The sequence below is a fragment of the Camellia sinensis genome, chromosome 5 (genome assembly GCF_055761805.1).
Source record: "Camellia sinensis isolate YWXY chromosome 5, ASM5576180v1, whole genome shotgun sequence".
NCBI lineage: Eukaryota > Viridiplantae > Streptophyta > Magnoliopsida > Ericales > Theaceae > Camellia > Camellia sinensis.
The window spans coordinates 13,660,133-13,680,601 of record NC_138965.1 but is presented as its reverse complement, the minus strand read 5'-3'; the positions used below and the strand labels follow the sequence as shown (position 1 = coordinate 13,680,601).

General features: G+C 37.7%; 2 protein-coding genes and 1 pseudogene across 2 annotated transcripts; all 3 read left to right on the top strand.

Moving 5' to 3' along the window:
• The first annotated feature begins 14,582 nt into the window (after positions 1-14,582).
• LOC145791233 (protein FAR1-RELATED SEQUENCE 5-like) lies at positions 14,583-15,140 on the top strand. The gene has a single exon (XM_082871559.1). The coding sequence runs from the start codon at positions 14,583-14,585 to the stop codon at positions 15,138-15,140; it is 558 nt and encodes a 185-aa protein (XP_082727685.1).
• Positions 15,141-15,415: 275 nt separating this feature from the next.
• LOC145791232 (protein FAR1-RELATED SEQUENCE 7-like) lies at positions 15,416-18,794 on the top strand. Its single transcript, XM_082871558.1, has 5 exons — positions 15,416-15,954; positions 16,285-16,735; positions 16,826-16,885; positions 16,975-17,034; positions 18,750-18,794. Exons 1-5 carry the CDS (start codon positions 15,416-15,418, stop codon positions 18,792-18,794), a joined length of 1,155 nt encoding a protein of 384 aa, XP_082727684.1.
• Positions 18,795-19,519: 725 nt separating this feature from the next.
• Positions 19,520-20,120, top strand: LOC114318098 (dirigent protein 23 pseudogene; annotated as a pseudogene).
• Positions 20,121-20,469: the final 349 nt, after the last annotated feature.

Genomic DNA, 20,469 nt, shown 5'->3' with positions numbered 1-20,469 from the left:
GAAGGGTTATAACCCTCAGCAGTCTCAGGGTGCAGTCTCTAGATCGACCTTTCCAGTGCCGAGTGTAGGCTCGGGGAGAGGCAGTCAGGGGGAATTCACTTGTTACAAGTGTGGCCAGTTGGGTCACAAGGTTTCGGTTTGCCCGCAGAAGGGTGGGGGTCAGAAAGCTGCTTCTTCTTCAGCTAGGCCGCAGAGTCAGAGTTTGGGCAGGGGGCAGCTCTTGACTTGTTATCAGTGTGGACAACCTGGGCACATGAAAAGGTTTTGCCCACAGTTGAGTGCCACTTCGGGAGCGTCTGGTTCTAGGCAGACGCAGGGTTTTCAGCCAGCTCAGTCTGTGCAGGCCTCGAGGGCCAATCCGGGAGCTTCGTCATCCTAGTCTGTGCAGCAGTCTTTTGCTCCGAGAGGTGAGCAGGTAGACCAGGGGCCTACGGGGCGCGTGTATGCTGTTACCGCGCAAGATTTAGTACCGGCTCCATCAGTAGTGAGAGGTACTTTTCTGTTTTGCAACTCAGTTGCTAATGTGTTGATAGACACGGGTGCATCTCATTCTTTTGTATCTGCTGCATTTGCATCTGTTTTGGAATTGGAGTTAGCACAGTTAGCATCTCCTATTTGTGTGGTATCGCCTTTGGGTGGTGAGTTGATTCTGAAACAGGGTGTTAGAGGATGTGATATAGAGGTCGCCGACTATAGGCTTCCTTTTCCGTTTGTTGTCATGCCTATGAAGGGTTTTGATGTTATTTTGGGTATGGACTGGTTATCGTCATACCGGGCTGTTATTGATTGCTACCGCCAGAGGGTTACATTGTGTACCTTGAGCGGGGAGTGGTTCCATTTCTTGGGAGACCGGGTTGGTAGTGTTTTGCCACCGGGGTATGATTCGCGAGGGCGAAGTGAGCTTAGTAGTCTACTTGCTAGCTTTGAGAGTGGTGAGAGTGGTGAGACCCAGCATGTATTGCCGAGGGTGGTTTGTGAGTATTCGGATGTTTTTCCCGAAGATCTTGTTAGTTTGCCACCTCACCGAGAGATAGAGTTCTCTATTGATTTAGTGCCTGGTACGGCGCCGATTTCTATGGCACCTTACCGTTTTGCTCCAGCAGAGTTGGTTGAGTTGAAAGTTCAGCTCCAGGAATTGCTAAATAAGGGCTTTGTTCGCCCTAGTGTTTCACCGTGGGGAGCACCGGCCCTCTTTGTTAAAAAGAAAGATGGTGCCTTGAGATTGTGTATAGACTACCGGAAGTTGAATCGGGCTACGGTTAAGAATAAGTATCCTATGCCCCGTATAGATGATTTGTTTGACCAGTTGAAGGGTTCCCGTTGTTTCTCTAAGATAGACTTGAGATCGGGTTACCATCAGTTGAGGGTCAGGGAGGAAGATATTCCTAAGACGGCATTCCGTACGCGGTATGGCCATTACGAGTTTCTGGTGATGCCATTCGGGCTTACCAATGCACCGGCAGTCTTTATGGACTTGATGAACCGGATTTTCCGGGAGTTCTTAGACCGATTTGTGGTTGTCTTCGTGGACGACATCCTTATCTATTCGTCTTCTGAGGAGGAGCACGAGGCACACTTGAGAGTGGTGCTTGAGTTACTTAGAGCCCATAGGCTGTATGCCAAGTTTGGGAAGTGTGAGTTCTGGCTGAGGGAAGTCAAATTCTTAGGCCACGTGGTATCCGGGGAAGGGGTGTCTGTTGATACATCCAAGGTTGAGGCAGTGCAAGATTGGGCACAGCCTAAGAGTGTGTTTGAGATCCGCAGTTTTCTGGGATTAGCTGGGTATTACCGTCGGTTTGTGAAAGATTTCTCCAGGTTAGCGTCACCGTTGACTAGACTGACTCGGAAGGGAGTCAAGTTTGTGTGGAGTGAGACTTGTGAAAAGTCGTTCCAAGAGTTGAAAGTTAGATTGACCACCGCTCCGGTATTGATTATTCCGGAGAGAGGGTTGGGTTATGCGGTTTATTGTGATGCCTCACGAGAGGGTTTGGGTTGTGTGTTGATGCAAGAGGGGAAAGTGGTAGCTTATGGCTCACGTCAGTTGAAAATACACGAGAAGAATTACCCCACACACGACCTAGAGTTAGCAGCAGTGATTTTTGCCTTGAAAATCTGGAGGCACTACCTTTATGGTGAGAGGTTCGAGGTATTCTCGGATCAAAAAAGTTTGAAGTATCTGTTTACACAGAGAGACTTGAATCTGAGGCAGAGGAGATGGATGGAGTTCATCGAAGACTATGATTTTGAGTTACATTATCATCCGGGAAAGGCCAATGTTGTGGCCGATGCCCTTAGTAGGAAAACCATTAGTGATGTAGCTTGTATAGCCATCCGGGAATGGGTGATGTTGGGAGCACTTGGCGAGTTTGATTTGCTACTGGGCGAATCTGTTGAGGCTGCGGCCTTGTTTTCTGTTGTTGCGCAGCCTACACTTGTGACTAGAGTGTTAGAGGCACAGAGAGGTGACCTTGAGGTAGAATCCCTCCGAGAGAAGATCTCCAGTGGGAAAGTTGAGAAGGGTTTGACGGTGTATCCCGACCTGAGTGTGAGATACCGAGACCGTTTGTTTGTACCGGAGTCTTGCCGAGAGGAAGTACTCCGAGAATTTCACCATTCGCGCCTTGCGGTGCATCCTGGAAGTACTAAGATGTATCAGGATTTGGGTCGCCAGTTTTGGTGGCGGGGTATGAAAAGAGATGTGGCTGTTTTCGTATCGAAGTGCCTTACTTGCTAGCAAGTGAAGGCCGAGCATCAGAGGCCAGCGGGTTTGTTGCAACCCTTGCCTATTGCCGAGTGGAAGTGGGAGCATGTCACTATGGACTTCGTTGTAGGTCTTCCGAGGACTCAGCGGGGTAGTGATGCTATTTGGGTGGTTGTAGACCGGTTGACTAAGTCGGCGCACTTTATTTCTATGCGCGTGAGAGATTCGGTAGATCATCTTGCCGATTTGTATATTCGGGATGTAGTGAGATTGCACGGGGTCCCAGTGACGATCGTCTCAGATAGAGATCCTCGTTTTACTGCTAGGTTGTGGCAGAGTTTGCAGAGTGCACTGGGCACTGAGCTGACCTTTAGTACGGCTTATCATCCTCAGACTGACGGGCAGTCCGAGCGTACTATTCAGATCCTCGAGGATATGCTTCGGGGTTGTGTCCTGGACTTCAGCGGGACGTGGGAGAGGCACTTGCCATTGGTAGAGTTTGCCTACAACAACAGTTTTCAGTCTAGCATCGGTATGGCACCGTTTGAGGCCTTGTATGGCCGACCGTGTAGGTCTCCAGTTTGTTGGGCCGAGGTGGGTGATGCACCTTTGTTGGGTCCGGAGTTGGTTAGGGAGACGACGGAGAAAGTTGAGCTTATCCGTAGGAGGCTTGTTACAGCCCAGAGTCGACAAAAGAGTTATGCCGACCGTAGGAGGAGGCCTTTGGCGTTTGAGGTAGGTGATCATGTCTTTCTGAAGATATCACCTAGACGAGGCCTGATGAGGTTTGGGAAGAGTGGGAAGTTATCCCCTCGGTTTATAGGTCCTTTTGAGATCCTTGAGAGGATAGGTGAGGTTGCTTATCGGTTAGCCTTACCGCCGCAGTTGTCCGGAGTGCATGACGTGTTTCATGTGAGTATGCTTCGGAAGTATGAGCCAGATCCATCACATGTGCTAGATTGGACCGATTTAGAGGTAGATGAGGATGCCTCGTATGAGGAGAGACCGGTTCGGGTCTTGGATAGGCGGGATCAGGTCCTGCGTGGCAAGACCATTCCTTTGGTGAAAGTCTTGTGGAAACATCACGGAGTGGAGGAAGCCACTTGGGAACGTGAGTTAGAAGTCCGAGAGAAATATCCGGACTTGTTTGTTGATATGTAATCTTATGTTTAAATTTTACATTTTGTTGAACTTAAGAGCTTGGATATATGTCTTAAGTTGTGAAACATTGAAAATGTTTTGGTTATTGGAAGTATGTTTTGGAACTTGCCTCATATGGAAGTTGAAAGTGACATTATATGTGTTAAATATATTGTTGAAATTGGAAGGATAGTGCATAATGTTGATGCATGTTGAAAATACATATGTTGTTTACATATTGTGATATGTCTCTTGTTAAAGGGATGGGATGACCGGTAATGGGTCGAATTGTTGAATGTTAAAATGTAACATTGTTTAAAATGGAGGAAAACTTGTTTTTGAAAAACTTGTGTTTAATTTCGGGGGCGAAATTCTTTAAGGGGGGGAGGTTATAGCGATCCCGGGTTTACCCTTGTTATACCGTGATCCGGACATGTGTCCGTGGATGTTGGTAGTTGTCTATCATCTTGTTTGCATCCTTTTTACTTAGTATTTGAGTTATGGGATGTGTTGGGCAGGTTTGTTTCAGGTTGGTTGAGTTTAGAAACCAAAACTAGTTGCCTAGATTTTTGGCCTGTCCGCTCGAGCGGAGGTGTTGGCGCTCGAGCGGGGAATACATTCATCCAGTATCTTGTTGTGCAGTGTTGTGAGCTCGAGCGTAGGGATTGGGAGCTCGAGCAGAGGCCTGGTTCTGCAAAAGTGCTGAGCGAGTGCATTCTGCGCTCGAGCGGGAGGTTGGCCGCTCGAGCGGGAGTCTGTGAGTGGCCGCTCGAGCGGGGTGTTTTACGCTCGAGCGGAGACCTGGGTTAAAGTCCCGAAATTGTGACTTTTCAAATCACTTTTTCACTTTCTCTTCTCTCTCTTACTTTTCCAAAAACACCATTGTTGAGTCTTTCTCTCTAGATACTACCTTCTCTCTAGGTTTTGATCTAGTAGGAGTGATTTACTCACCTTTGGCCTTTACAAAAAAGTTGTTGATCGTCGAGGGCTTCATTTTAATCTGAAAATCTCGGGTTTTGGAGCACGTTGGGTTTTGTCGTCTTCTCCTTTGGGACTCCGAATTTGAGGTAGGGATAACCTACTCCTCTCTATGGGTTTTGTCTTTAAATTTTGGTATTTTGAGATGTTGGGCTTGGTTTGGTAAATTTGTGAAAGTTTGGGGCTTTTGTGTAATTTTACAAAGGTTGGGGTTTTATTCATAATAAACCTAGATGCATGTTTGGCATGAAAAAATGGAATGATTGTTGAATCATTGATGAAAATGGGACCTAAGGGTTGAAATGGTAATTATGGAAAATGGCCTAATTACATTGTTTAATTAATTGGGATAATTAATTGGTGAGAAATGAGGAAATGAAATGTTGATTGAATATCCATTTGTGCATTTATTTTCTGTTTTAGAAATAACTGCTTTGGGCTATCGGTGGAGGATAGTCGAGATTGTTGTAGACAATGCATGATGATTAGGTAAACGGAAACTAATCAATGGAATGTGTCATGGAACTTGACGGTTGATAGAATACATTAATTGTGTGTATTGTGTGATTGTATATAGAACCAATGTGTTTATATACGTTATGTGTAGAGGAGGAGATAGGGGATGTACTCCGCGGTTTAGGGGAAGATAGGGGATGTACCTCTAAACCGGATAGGTATTGGGAGGAGATAGGGGATGAACTCCGTAGACAGAGCTCATATGCTTGTCTAGAGAAGTGAAGATAGAGCTCATATGCTTATCTTTGTGAAGTGTGGATACAGCTTGTATGCTTATCTGTGGATATTGTTGATATACATATCTGTTGTAGAGTGTAGATACAGCTTGTATGCTTATCTGTGGATATTGTTGATATACATATCTGTTGAGATTGTGGATATAGCTTTTATGCTTATCTGAATGTGAGATATAGTTTTTATACATATCTGTGGAAATGATGATAGAGCTAGCATGCTTATCTGTTGAAAAATGGAAAATGAAAAGTAATTGGGACTTGTAAGTCGTTGACATAAATATGTAATTTATGTGATTGTATCAGTGTTGACCAACTATCAATTGCTAATGTTTTAGTCATTGTCCATGGTTGGTTTAGTGTATTTCTACTGGGCTGTGGCTCACCCTATATGGGAATATCATTTTCAGGTACAGGAAGCATGCCACCTCCAAGGACATAGCTGGGAGGCTAGTAGCGGGCATAGTTTTGTCGTTTTACTTTTGATGTATTATATGTAATTTCAAGCCAAGGGCTTAATGTGTAACGAGTTAGAACTCTTTGTTGTAACCAAGTGTTAACTTGGAAAGCTGTAAGCCCGTAGGGCATTTTGTTATGAGGTTAACATGTAATACTTATGTCTTGGAATTCTAATGAATGAAAGGAATGAGGTTAGTTTATATGTAAATGCGTGTCTTATCTGATGGGTTTAATGTTATTATTTTGAGGGCGTTACACATGCTGAAGTGTTTGAATTGAAAGGACAATACTCTTATGCATCCTAGTTTCGATCCTAACTGTTGGAAAAGAAAGCTCAACTGGAAGAGGAGCTAGCAGCAGTCAACCTAGCCTTGGATCAAAATGCCAAGAAGCTACAAATTATTAACCAAGGGTTAGCTGACAAAAAACAAGACATGGCTATAGCCATTTAGTTGTTCCCATCCCTTAGAAGTAGAGAATCAATTGTAAGGGACCAATTGAAACACTGTACTGATTTCTGGGCCAATTTGCTGCTATATGTACTTAATTCTTTATAAAATGAAAAACCTTTATTATCTATGTGGGTGTATCATGCTCTATCATTTTATTATTTAGCACTTTTTACACTCTTTGTGTCTCTCACACAGTTAGATAATAAGGCTTCAAGTACCTGTCATTAATTTTCTTAGGATGCACATATCCATTTAGATTTCTCAAATGGTATGCTCCCTTAGGCAAGACTCTATGAATTTGATATGGTCCTTCCCAATTAGGTGACCATTTTTCAAACTTATGGCTTTTAATTCCTATTGGAAGTATTGTCTTCCATACCAAAACACCTTTATCAAAGCTAATGTGTTTGACTTTCTTATTAAAGTTTTTGGTTGCCTTCTTCTTTTGGAAAATAATACTATTTAATGCCAAAATTCTAGCTTCATCCACATTTTCTAATTCCAAGAACATTCTTTGATGGTACTGCTCAGAAGTTAACTGGTCCTAGTATTTTACCCTCAAGGATTTAATATTAATTTCCGCAGGCAACACTGCATCATGTCCATATACTAAGGCATAAGGAGTGATTCCTGTACTTGACCTTGGAGAAGTTCTATGGGCCCATAACACATATAACAACAAGTTATGCCAATCCCTAGGATTGTCTTCCACAACTCTTTGTATTCCTTTTTTCAAGGATTTATTAGATGATTCAACCTGACCATTTGCTTGTGCATAATAAGGAGTGGAATTAACAAGGCTAATTCCAAACTCTGCTGCGAAAGATTTTACCATCTTTCTATCAAATATAGTCCTATTATCTACAGTTATGGTCTGTGGGATGCCAAACCAATGGATCAATTCCTTGATAAATCCAGTAACTTTAGTCTGATCCACAGCCTTATAAGGCTTAGCTTCGGCCCATTTAGTGAAGTAATTTGTGGCCACTAGAATAAAACAATGTTGCTTCGAAGAAGGTAGATATATTTTTCCTATCATATCCATTGCCCATCCTCTAAATGGCCATGGCTTCACTACTACATGCAAATCAGCTATCGGAACATGCCTTATCATGCCATGCTTCTGGTATGCCTGACATCCTTTTGCATACTCTATGCAATCATTTAGGATGGTTGGCCAATAGTAGGAATGCCTTCGAAGTAACCATCTCATCTTCACACCAGGTTGATGGGACCACAAATACCTTCATGTACCTCAGCCATAGAAGTGAATGCTTTCTGTGGCCCAAAGCATTCCAACAGCAACCCATCTGCTCTCATTTTGTAAAGAGCATTGTTATACACTATATATTACATAGACTGTAGTTTAATTTTCCTGCTGACCTTCGAAGATGGGCCAGTTAAATATTGAATGATCGGATGTCTCCGATCATGCTCTTCTAAGTTATTCTAGTTAACTTCTATCATGATATCCCTTTTAGCCAAAGGTGGTATTAACTTCTGGTATGTTTCTTGACTTATGTCCACTTAGGTATTCCACTTTCTTCTGAAATTCGAAGCCTTTTGGGCCACATCATTGACCTTATGGTTTATGAATCTTGGGATATAAGTCACATTGGCTATCTGAAACTGAGAAAGCAAATGCAGTGTAGCAACATAATATGGTAACATGCTTGTACTTTGACACTTGAAGATTCTTTTTACTTGGTTGATTACCAATTGGGAATCCCTAAATATATCAACTGCATGAGCTTGTAATCCAATAAGTATCTCAAGTCCAATTATTAAAGCTTCATATTCAGCTTGATTATTGGAACAAGTAGTTTCATCCACTTTGAAACCTTGTGTGGTTTCTACCCTCTATGGTGATTTAATTATAACACAAATTCCAACCAAACCACTGTCTTTTGATCCATCGAACCACATTTGCCATGGCTCAACATTGACCACACCAAGGTCTATTATCTCCTAGCTTTCTGTTTGACATGGATGATCTGCCAAGAAGTTAGCCAAAACTTGTTCTTTTACTGCCTTTTGGGGGACATATTCTAGATGAAATTCTGATAAAGCTAATATCCATTTGTAAATTCTTTCTCTCAACATAGGTCTAGATAACATGTACTTAATTAAGTTCGTGGTTGCAATTACTAAGACAACAATAGGCAAAAGATAATATCTTAATTTCATTGCTACAAAGGACAATGCAAGGCACAACTTTTCTACAGCTGAGTATTTACATTCACAAGAATTTAAAAACCTACTAAGGTAATAAACTGTTTGCTCCATGCCTTCTTCATTGTCCTGGGCTAAAAAAACTCTCAATGAATCTTCTGCTGCAGCAATGTATAACTTCAAGGGCTTGTCGCTTCTTGGTGGCATCAACATTGGAGGCTTGGCCAAGTAGGCTTTAATTCTTTCGAAAGTAGCTTGATGCTCTGCTGTCCACACAAACTCCTCTTTATCTTTTAATTTTAACAAAAAAGAAAATACTTTAGTTTTCCCTGCAATATTAGAAATAAATCTTCGAAGAAAATTAACCTGACCAAGGAACTTTAGTACTTCTTTCTTACTTGATGGAGGTTTGGCCTCAATAATGGCTTTGGCTTTATTCTAATCAATTTGTATTCCCTTCTTGTGCACTACATACCCCACAAAGTTTCCAGCTGATACACCAAAAGCACATTTGAGAGGATTAAGTTTTAACTTGAACTTTCTCATTCTTTCGAAAGCTGCTACTAAGTGAACCAAGTGTTCCTCAATAGACTGAGACTTTACAATAATATCATCAATGTAACACTCTAGGTATCCTCCAATAAGATCATGAAAGATAGTATTCATTGCCTTCTGATATATTGTCCCAATATTCTTTAGACCAAATGACATTTTTACCCATTCGAAGGTGCCAATATTCCCAGGACACCTAAATACTATCTTGTGGACATCCTCCTCTGCAATGCAGATCTTATTGTAACCAGAATGCCCATCCATCATAGACAAAATCATGTACCCTGCTGAACTGTCTACCAATAGATCTACTATAGGCATGAGGTATTCAATTTTTGGAGTTGCCAAATTCAGATTTCTAAAATCGATGCATACCCTTATCTTGCCATTCCTTTTAACCACAGGCACAATGTTAGACAACTATTCAATATACCTGGTTGTTCTAATGAAGTCTGCCAAATTCAAATCCTCCTTCACTTTCTGAACCACTTCAGGGCTCATCCGTCTTGGTTTTTGCTTGTGTGGTTTGAAGTTAGGCTTCATAGGGAGCTTATATTCCACTAATGACTTATCCAATCCTAGCAGTTCATTGTAAGACCACGCAAAACAATCCTTATATTGCTTTAGGACTACCGACAATTGGTTCCTGTCAATAGGACTTAACCAAGCACTGGTATAAGTGGGTTGTTATGCAGAACCTTCCGCTAAATTTACTTTTTCCAAGGGGTCTTGTACTTGAGCACTTACTAATGCTTCTCCTTTGACTTCTTCTGCCTTCGAAACAACTTCTTCATTTTGTCCTGCTCCCATCTTCTCTAGTTTAACATCTTTACCTTCTTCCTCATAGACAAAATCTGTCCATAAGGCTTCTTCTTCTTGTATTTCCTGAACTTTTGTCTCGATGTCCAATGCATAGTACTTATCAAGGGCCAAAGGCCTGACCTTTTGTTGCTTCTGATTACAGCCAACTATCATGGCTTCCCTCTCTTGTGCCTGAACCTTCTGGACTATTGACTTTATGTCGAATGCTAAAAACTTGACTAAGGCCAAGGGTCTGGCTTATTGGGTCTCATCTTCTTGCCTATAACTAGGCATCATTGTTATCCTTGGTGATGAACTCTTCATCAGCACTCTTTTGCACTAAGTGCTTTAGGTGTGTTACTTCCTCATCAACCGTCACTTCGGTTGTTCCATCAAGTTTTCTCAATATACTGAGTGGTGTAACTCCTTTAGTATATAACTTGGCCTCTGCAAAATCAGTACAAACGATAAAGGATTAAGGGTCTACGTTGATCTCCTCTGTCTCTTCATGACATACCGTTATCATTATTTTCTGATGTGGAAAGGAAGACACACATTTGTTGGTGTTGATCCAATCCCTGCCAAGCAAAGCATTATACTTGGCATTACTGTCTATAACAAAGAATGTTGCCATGCTATTTATGGTTCCCACACTCAGGTTGATGAGCAGAATACCCTGAGCCATCTGCTTATCACCAGTAAAACCAGTAATGGTTGTGCTGGTTGAGATTAATCTGGGATTTCTTTTTTCCAATTTTTTTAAAGAGGACTTTGGAAGCAAGTTCACTGCTGCCCCATTGTCCACTAACACCTTGTTCATTTATATCACATCGAAATAAGCCTTGATATACAAGGGCTTAATGTTAACGTGTGTTTGACACTGTGTCCTTAAGACAAATTCGTCCTCTCTACGATGCTATTAGAATATGGACGTCTATCTCCCATGATAAAATGATCAAAAACGAATAAATGCAGCACTACAATTTATTCGTACAATGAACACACTAAGTGTATACACTCTTTCTCATAGAAATTTAATGCAACAAAATGCAGAGATTATTTACAGAGGAGAAGTACGAAAATTGTGAATGGATAATCCAAATGAGGGCTAGTCTATTTATAGATAACTTGGTGGCTTTTCAATTTGAATCCAACAAGTAACAACTCTGTTTTGAACAGATACAGTGCCTGTTCGGCACTGTTTGAACAGATTCAACCTGTTCGGTTTGAATTTTGAACAAATAACTGAATCTGTTGCACAGATTTAAATTTGTTTCGAACAGATAAAATTTGTACAAAAAATAACTGGACATATTCGAATTAAACTATACATAATTTAAAGAGGTGCAAACTAATTTGAATTCAAACAGATTTTATTTTACCAAAAATAAAATTAAATTCAAATGTTTTTGGCCAAAAAAAAAAAAAGTATTGGGCCGAACAAGCCCAACCCAACCTCACACCACGCATCCGCACCCAAGCCCAGGTCAATCCAACCAGCCTGTGATAATTTTTGGGTCCAATGGGTCTAGTCCATTTTGTCCATAACCTCCATCTCTACAAAACTTGGGTTCCCCTTGGATCTACCCCAAGTTTCAATCCCATGCCTTATAAACCAACTCAAATTTTCCCACCAAATCAATGTGGGACAAGCCAATATTCAAACATTTAAGGAATTTTCACCAAAAGCCCCATTTTCATGGAGCTCACTTTGGCTTCAATTTCCCATTCACCCGATAATAGTTTTGAGTAACCAAATATACCAAGTGAATCACAACGTGGCGTAGAACGCGTTACCACTTTAACCCGCGAAATTCAGCGTATGGGTCCCACCTAAAATTTAGACCAAAGTTTAGGAAAAAATTTGTTTTTTTAGAATTTCCAAAACCATTTCTAACACTAAGTCTAGAGGTCTTTCTATTTAGCCTTCTCTGCTATTTATACTCGTTAGTGGTAACCGTTGAAGTGGCCTTCTAACCGTCGAAATACACTTCCACGATCTCTAGTCATGGCTTTGCTCAACTAACTCCCACTACGCCTCTTTTGCAGTTAAGTTTCCCTTTTGAATTTGAATTTGAATTTGAAATTGTAGGTAACCATCGGGCTAAGTCATCTGGCGCCTCTTGACTATTCCGATGCCATGTAGATCCGATACTACTAATACGAACTACCACGTGTCCATCTTTGATTAGAGACTTGCATTAATTCCCCTTAGTTCTGTTTAGGTGCCACGTGTCACTCTGCGATTGGCTTTTATAAATTATAGAGCCAACAATATCATAAAAATTTATTCTAAATCTTATTTCGAAAATGAGGGTATACTGTATATTTAAAATTAGTGAAATATAGATCACACTTATAATAGATGTAAATCATTGATTCTCTTTTTTTGCTTAATTTCCTAGATATTTTTTTTTTCTGAATTTGTAGCATTAGTGTATTATATTTTATTTATTCATTTTCAACATATTGTCAAAATTAATTTGTTGTACTTTTAAAAATTTTTACATGTAGCTAATTAGGACAAGATGGGGCAACATATTTACTGTGTTAGCTATTATGATGGAGCTTCATTTTACACAAGACCAAGGCATACAAATTTCTAAGTATATTTCTTGTTGAAGATGCTTCAAGTGGTTGGGGGCTTACTCTCCTATGACTTGATTTAGAGGAGATGTCTCTAAGATGACAATTAGGCTTCACCTTCGTTTGACATTGGCAAATATAGTTAATTTATTTATTTATTTATTTATTTTGTATTAAGACTTTTTTAACCTGACTTTTTTAATCTCGTTTGATTTGGATTTTTTTAACTTTTTTGACTTTTGTGGAAAAAAAAAATTTAATGATTATGAATTAAATGTAATATTTTATCTTATTAATTTATTTTATCATTTTGTGTTTTTTTAACCCAAAATAATAATCAAACCGCAACTTAAGTCTTCATTAGCTCTTTTTCGTTATGCCCTTGATGGGACTAAATCTAAGTTATAATTCAAGTTTTAAGGAGGCGCTTCCATATAGCATCACCTTGTGTATAATACTCTTGTGTTTTCTGATCCGTCTAAGTCTCTTTTGTACTGATTCCTCAAACTTCTCGTTATTCAAAAGAAAAAGCGAGTACAATCTCCAAAACACAACAAAATGCATCTACATCATAAATGTACAACCAATGTAAGTAGGTTAAAAAAAAAATAGCACCCTTTGTCCTTTTGAAAAAATTATTTATTACAATGTGATATTGCTAGGGAGGAGGGGCCCCTGCTGTAGACAACTCACAGTTGTGACTGCTGTGAGTTAAAACGGTGGCGTTTTAACTTTTTATTTATTTATTTAATTAATGTGAGGGTTCATTAATTCTTCTTTCACTATAACAAACAAAACAATAAACCTAATAGGGACGCCGCCATCTTCACTGTAAGCAAAAGGTCTCTATTTACATGGAGTGAAAAGTTAGCTTTCATTTTTTTTATTTTTATTTTTTAACATTTTTGTCTTCTCTCAAACAGATTGAACAGTGTTCTCTATCTTTGCTTCACTGTTCTTCTGCTGAATTTACAAACCATTATTGTTCAACAAACTGGTATGTGTATCTATATATATATATATATATATTATATATGTATATTTGTTTTGTATTTTATTTTGTACAGTATGTTAGTGGGTTCAACAAGTATAATAGTTTGGTTTGTTTTTTGTGAATGGATTAAGAAACATAATTGCATATTATAAGAAATTTTTTTTATTATGTAATTTGTTTTGTATATATTATGTATTTTTGTATAAATATTATATAATTTTTTTAAGGAGTTACGATAATATGTAATTCATAATTTTTTTTATAGCAATGTTATGTATTTTTGTGGAAGAAAAATGTTTGGGGGCCCTAATTCTGTGGCTCAAATGTGGCTCAAATGGCCAAAACGACGTCGTTTTGGCCATTTTGATGTTGTTTTGTACTCAAAACGACGTCGTTTTGGCCATTTGAGCCACATTTGAGCCACAGAATTTGGGCCCTCTACCATTGCTCTTTTGTGGAAATATTACATATTTTTATAACAATTTTATGTATTTTTGTAATAATGTTATGCATTTTATGGTCTAAAAAAAGTTTCAATAAAAAAATCTATAACCTTACTATAAAATGCGAATTTAATTTTTTAATCATAAATTGTTATAACTCAATAAAAAATGACAACATTTGTGACAAAAATACAAAACATATATCAAAAATTTATATAATAAGAGGGCATCTGATTCACATCTTTAAGAGTGTCTGCCAAAAGATTCCCTATATTATATAATATACTAATTCTAATATAATTTTGCAATTGTATATTATAATCTACTAAGATACAATAAATTTCCAATGTTACTGTACAAATTACACATCTTTTTTTCCCTCTCCCCTATCCTTTTAATTAATTTACATTATTAATTAATTTATTAGATTTCATTGAATTGTTTAATTACTCAGCATTTAAAATTAATTAATAACTTTTTTGCTCAGATTCTTGTTTCGTTTAATATATATATATATATATATATATTTTGTTTCCCATATTTGTTAGTGTTGAAATGGAGGATAGTATAATGGACGATAGTGGACTTGAGGGATGCATCGAAGAAATTAGAGAGTTGGCCAAGGATAAATCACCATATCTTGGTATGGAGTTTCCATCAGAAGAAGTTGCACATGAGTTTTATAATGAATACGGAAGAATTGTGGGGTTTAGTATTAGAAAAGATTATTGTAACAAAAGTAAGAAAGATGGTGTTATGACTAGTAGAAAGTTTGTTTGTTGTAAGGAGGGAGAGAGGGAAAAAGATAAACGGTACACGATGATAAAAAATCCTCGAAGTGAGACAAGAACAAATTGTAAAGCATTCATGCATATATCTTTTAAGTGGGACTTGTCGAAGTGGATTGTGTCGAAGTTTGATAACAACCACAACCACCCTTTGCATCTTCCTCAATGTACTCATTTGATGCCATCTCAGAGAAAGGTATGTGATGCTCAGGGTATAACTATTGACATAGCTGATGAGACTAGAATATCTCTTAAGGCTTCACATGATCTTATTAGTGCTATAGCAGGAGGGAAAGAATTTGTAGGGTTCACGTGGGAGGATTAGAAAACCTACTTACATGCAAAAAGACAGTGAAACTTGCAGTATGGTGAAGCAGGGAGTTTGTTAAGATATTTCCAGCAGCAAGTGGCAGAAAATCCATATTTTTACTATGCCATTCAGTTGGATATAGATGAGATGATTACTAATATTTTTGGGGCTGATCATCAGATGATAACAGATTATGGGCTTTTCGGTGATGCGGTGTCATTCGATACAACTTTTAGAACAAATAAGGAGTACCGTCCGCTTGCTTTATTTCTGGCTTTAACCACTTTAGAATGACAGTGATTTTTGGTGCAGCATTATTGTATGATGAAACTGCAGAGCCATTTGAATGGTTATTTGAAACATTTTTGGATGCAATGTTAGGAAAAAAGCCTGTTAGTTTTTTCACAGATCAAGATCAAGCAATGGCTAAGGCAATTTCACAAATCATGCCTAAGGTTTTTCATGGGTTGTGTACTTTTCACCTAATGCAAAGTGCTTTGAAGCATTTAGGTTACTTGTTCAAGAGTGGTTCAAAATTTAGTAGCGATTTAAAAGCTTGCGTTTATGACTACAAGAATGAGCATGAATTAATTGAAGCTTGGAATTCTTTGATTGATAAATACAACTTGCAAGAGAATGAGTGGATGAAAAGAACATGGAGAAAAAGAGAGCAGTGGGCGCATGTGTATATGAAGTGGGTATTTACTGGAGGAATGCGAAGCACACAACTTAGTGAAAGTCTAAATGGAACATTAAGGGGATATTTGAAAGGTGATCATAACATTGTTCAATTCTTTACTCACTTCAATCGGATTGTTGTAGATAAGCGGTATGAGGAAATTTCTGCAATATATGATTCTAGACAAAAGTTGCCAAGAATGAAATTGAAAAAGTCTCCCATTTTAATCCAGGTTGTGAGTTTGTACACCCCTCCTATCTTTGATTTATTTCATTGTGAGTTGGATACGTCCCTTTGTTGTCAAGTGAAGTAATTCCATGAGTTAGAAGGAGAAGTTAATTGCGTGATTGGCTTGTATGGTAATGGTGAAGAGTATATTGTGGAGGGTAGGGTGGAAGTTACTGGGCTAAGAGGTGAAAAAAGCTGTCAAGAAATACATTGTACTTGTAAGAAATTTGAGAACTTTGGAATTTTATGTAGTCATGCAATCAAAGCACTTGATAGAATGAATGTTATGAAAATTTCCAAAAGGTATCTATTAGGCCGATGGAGATTGGATGCAAAAGATTGTGAAGTTGAAGAGAAAAATGTTGTAGTGGATGAGGATGATCCGAAGTTGTTGATATTAGTATGTTATAGAGATCTTTGTCCAAGAATGGTGAAACTAGCAACTCAAGCATCTATGCACAAACCTACCTATCAATTGGTTGATGAGGGAATTAAGGAATTGTGTGTAAAAGTAAATAATATGATGAAGGGAGTTGGAAATTTTGGTACCAATGAATTAGATGTGGATGACCCCAACTTTGCACAAGTTAAGGGCATAAAGAAGAAAGATGTTGGACACAAAGGGAGGGGTAGATTAGAACCTTGGCATGAGATGATGAATAAGAAGACAAAAGTTATTTCACAACCTACCCGCCTTAGTAAGGTATTACCTACGTACTTTTGAAATTTCAAATGACATGCATTTATTTTTATAAATTGTGTAAAGTATTGATAACTTTTTGAATTTCTTTAGACTATTGGTCAATCAAGCAACATTACAAATGTTCAAAATTCATCATCAAGCCAACCGCAGGTTAGCTATTGTTTTATGTTATTTATTTATTATTATTATTTTTTTTAATAAATTGTGTAATGTATTGATAAATTTAACAACTTATTTAGACTATTGGTCAATCAAGCAATATCACAAATGTTCAAAATTCATCTTCAAGTCAACCACAGGTTAGCTTTTATTTTATGTTATTTGTTTATTTTTTAGACTACATTGTATTAGTATATTTACTTTTCACGGTGTTTTATGGAATAGGATGTTGGGAGTCTCTATTGGCCACAATTGATAAATTATGGGTATAATCTTCTCACACGTGATACTAATTCATACTCACCAAGGTATCCACAATCACAACCTTTGTCTTTCTAAGCATCACATAGGCCACAAAGTTCTCAAGTAAGTAATATATATATATATATATATATATATGTTTGTAATGTAATTTAATCCATAAAATTTGTTCTAATGAATTTTCTTTTCTTTTCTTTTCTTTTTTTTTGTTTTAGGGAATATCACTTAATTTGGTGGGGCACAATTCAATGGAGACCGAATTTAGAAATGAGAGTTCTTTTGATTTTTCTATTTATTCCCAACTGCCTCCACAAAATTGACATGGGGATCCACTTTGTAGTTTTTATTTTGAGAATTGAAATTGAAGGTTTTTAGAATTTTGTTTGGATAATTTAGAATGGTTGAGATAGATTTTCGGATATTTGGTAGGAGATTTTGAAGTTTAAATGTCTCAGAATTTTGTTTTATTTTTTTATATAGATGTTGGATGTGAATTGAATATATTTTGGCCTTAAGTTGGATTTTTTTATTTTTTGTTTTTTTATACAACTATTTTTTATTTTTTATTTTTGCAGCTACATTTTTTTTGCTTATGGTTTGATAAATTGATTTGTTCAAATACAATTTTTCCCCCCTTTCAATTTCACTTTTGATGCATTTAAACCAGTTTTGAAAAAGTCAAAACATGTATGGTTTGTTTAATTTTAATTTTAAAAAATACAATTTAGTTTCATAAATTGATTTGTTCCATGAATTATTTTTATTTTATTATATTTTCTATTTATAAAATAATTTTTTTTTAACACAAACACACCCTTTCAACTTTACACGATTGCGGGACCCAGAAGATGGCAGAGTCCCTGTTAGGTTTATTGTTTTGTTTGTTATAGTGAAAGAAGAATTAATGAACCCTCACATTAATTAAATAAATAAATAAATAAATAAGTTAAAACGCCACCGTTTTAACTCACAGCAGTCACAGCTATGAGTTGCCCACAGCAGGGACCCCTCCTCCTATTGGTAGACATTGCATCTACGTCATGAATGCAGTACCAATTAATGTTTGGGACATGTCACACACATCGAATACCTTCTCTCTTCTATTTCTTTTAGTAATAAGGATGTCCGAAGTAATTTATGCACATTTTCACTAATTTTTTTTTTTAATCCGATTAAAAACAAATTATCCACATCAAAATTAAAAAATTCACAAGAAATTATTTTTCGTCGCCTAACTCTAAAAATCAAACTCTGAACAATTGTATGGGAAGCACAACCACTAACCACTTGAAACAATCTCATAGTTATATGGAATTATCTTCTCATTTTTATATGGAAAATGCTATGGACTCCAAATAATCTATCAAATTTTTTACCAAATCTTTTACATGGGTGTGGAACCCACACAAAAAATTTGATAGATTATTTAAAATTCCTAACATCGCTCTTTTTATATTGTAGTAAAACAACTCTTTTTTTTTTTTTTTTCTTCTAGTTCTGATTGGTAGCTCAAAAATTATGAAGCTCGAATGGCCCAGTCCAAAATGACGACATTTTGAATTTTTTTTTCTTTTTCTTTCTTGTTTTTCTGAAGATAGAGAACATAAAGGTGAAGAAGAAAAAAGAAGAAGAAGAATAAGAGACAAGAAACAGAGAAGAGGGAGTTGGAGAACACATAGAGAGAGAGAGAGAGAGAGAGAGAGAGAGAGAGAGAGAGATACACATCATCATCAACAACATCTTCATCAACACATCATCGTCATCAACAACAACTTCATCAACATCTTCATCAACACATCATCGTCATCAACAACAACTTCATCAACATCTTCATCGACAACATCTTCAGCAACATCATCATCATCATCATCATCATCATCATCATCAATAACATCTTCATTAACAGCATCATCATCATCATCAACACATTATCAACATCAACAAATTTTTTTTTTCCTCCTTCATCTTCAGATCCAGATCTACTAGGAAAAAAAAAAAAGAGAAAGCATAGTCTGAAAAAGGAGATTGCCGATACTCACCGGCGCCGCCACCATCATAGTCGATCATCTTTTCTCCTTTTTCTCTCTCGCCTCTTCTCTCTTCCTCTTATCTTCTCTCTCTCTCTTCTCTCAGTCTATCTCCTCTTCTCTTTCCTCTGTCTGTGTTTGAAAGAAAGAAAAAGAAGGAAAAAAGAAAAAAAATATCCAAAACGACGTCGTTTTAAGTATTCGAGTCACTTTCGAACCATATTTTTCGAACTACAAAATATTATTGTTTTTTTTTTGAACTTTTGACGTGCTCTCCTATAAAAATACATCTCATTCACTCACCTTCTTGCCTTTAAAAAAACGCGCGCGCGAGAGAGAGAGAGAGAGAGAGAGAGATGGGTGTGGTTGTAATGCTCATGATCTCTCTCATTGTAACCATGCCATGGGTTCAAACCCTTCAAGTCGAGCAAACCAATAACCAACTTAGTTGGGCCAAGACACTCAAATCCAAAAAGCAAATCGTAACCAACCTCCACTTCTATTTCCACGACACAGTCAGTGGGAAGACCCCAAGCGCAGTGCGCGTGGCTCAATCTTTCTACACTGAAAACTCGCCGACCCGTTTCGGAGCCGTGACGATGGCCGACGACCCGTTAACCGAGTCGCCCGACCCGTCTTTGAAACTGGTGGGCCGAGCCCAGGGACTGTACGGGTCGGCTGGGAAAACAGAGTCGGACTTTGGGTTAATAATGGCTTTGAATTATGGGTTCGTAGATGGGATTTACAATGGAAGCTCTATTAGCATTGTCGGCTTGAACTGTGTTCTTCATTTGGTCCGAGAAATGGCGGTTGTCGGAGGTACTGGGCTGGCTCGCGGGTACGCCGTTGCGAAGACCCAGTGGTTCGACCCGATCTCTGGGGATGCCATTGTAGGGTACAATGTTACCGTTGTTACGAGAAAGAATCACAAAATTTAATACAATCTTCGAATATTCATTGTGTGAGATTTTGTGATCGGATTTAATGTATTTAGAATTATTCTAACAAAAATGTTATCAACTTTCAAATGTGAGTGTGTGGGATAAATTTAAAATCAATGAGATATGAGTTATAATAACAATGAAGGTAGACTTCTGATTATTTTTGTAAATAATTTTCTAAATTTATAGTATTGTTATTCTAATTAGAATTTAGAAAAAGTAAGGGACTTTGAAGGGAATAATGCTAAATTTGATTTATTATGTCTGCTAAGACTATCTTCAATGTTGAATAAAAAATTTGATCAAATTTGAGTTAAAATTTGATGAAAAATTTGATTTAATACTG

Coding starts and splice junctions, on each gene's coding strand:
- LOC145791233 (XM_082871559.1), top strand. CDS start 14,583: ATGGAGGATAGTATAATGGACGATAGTGGACTTGAGGGATGCATCGAA.
- LOC145791232 (XM_082871558.1), top strand. CDS start 15,416: ATGACAGTGATTTTTGGTGCAGCATTATTGTATGATGAAACTGCAGAG. Junction 16,736..16,825: donor AACCTACCCGCCTTAGTAAG/GTATTACCTACG, acceptor GAATTTCTTTAG/ACTATTGGTCAATCAAGCAA. Junction 17,035..18,749: donor CATCTTCAAGTCAACCACAG/GTTAGCTTTTAT, acceptor GTTTTTCTGAAG/ATAGAGAACATAAAGGTGAA.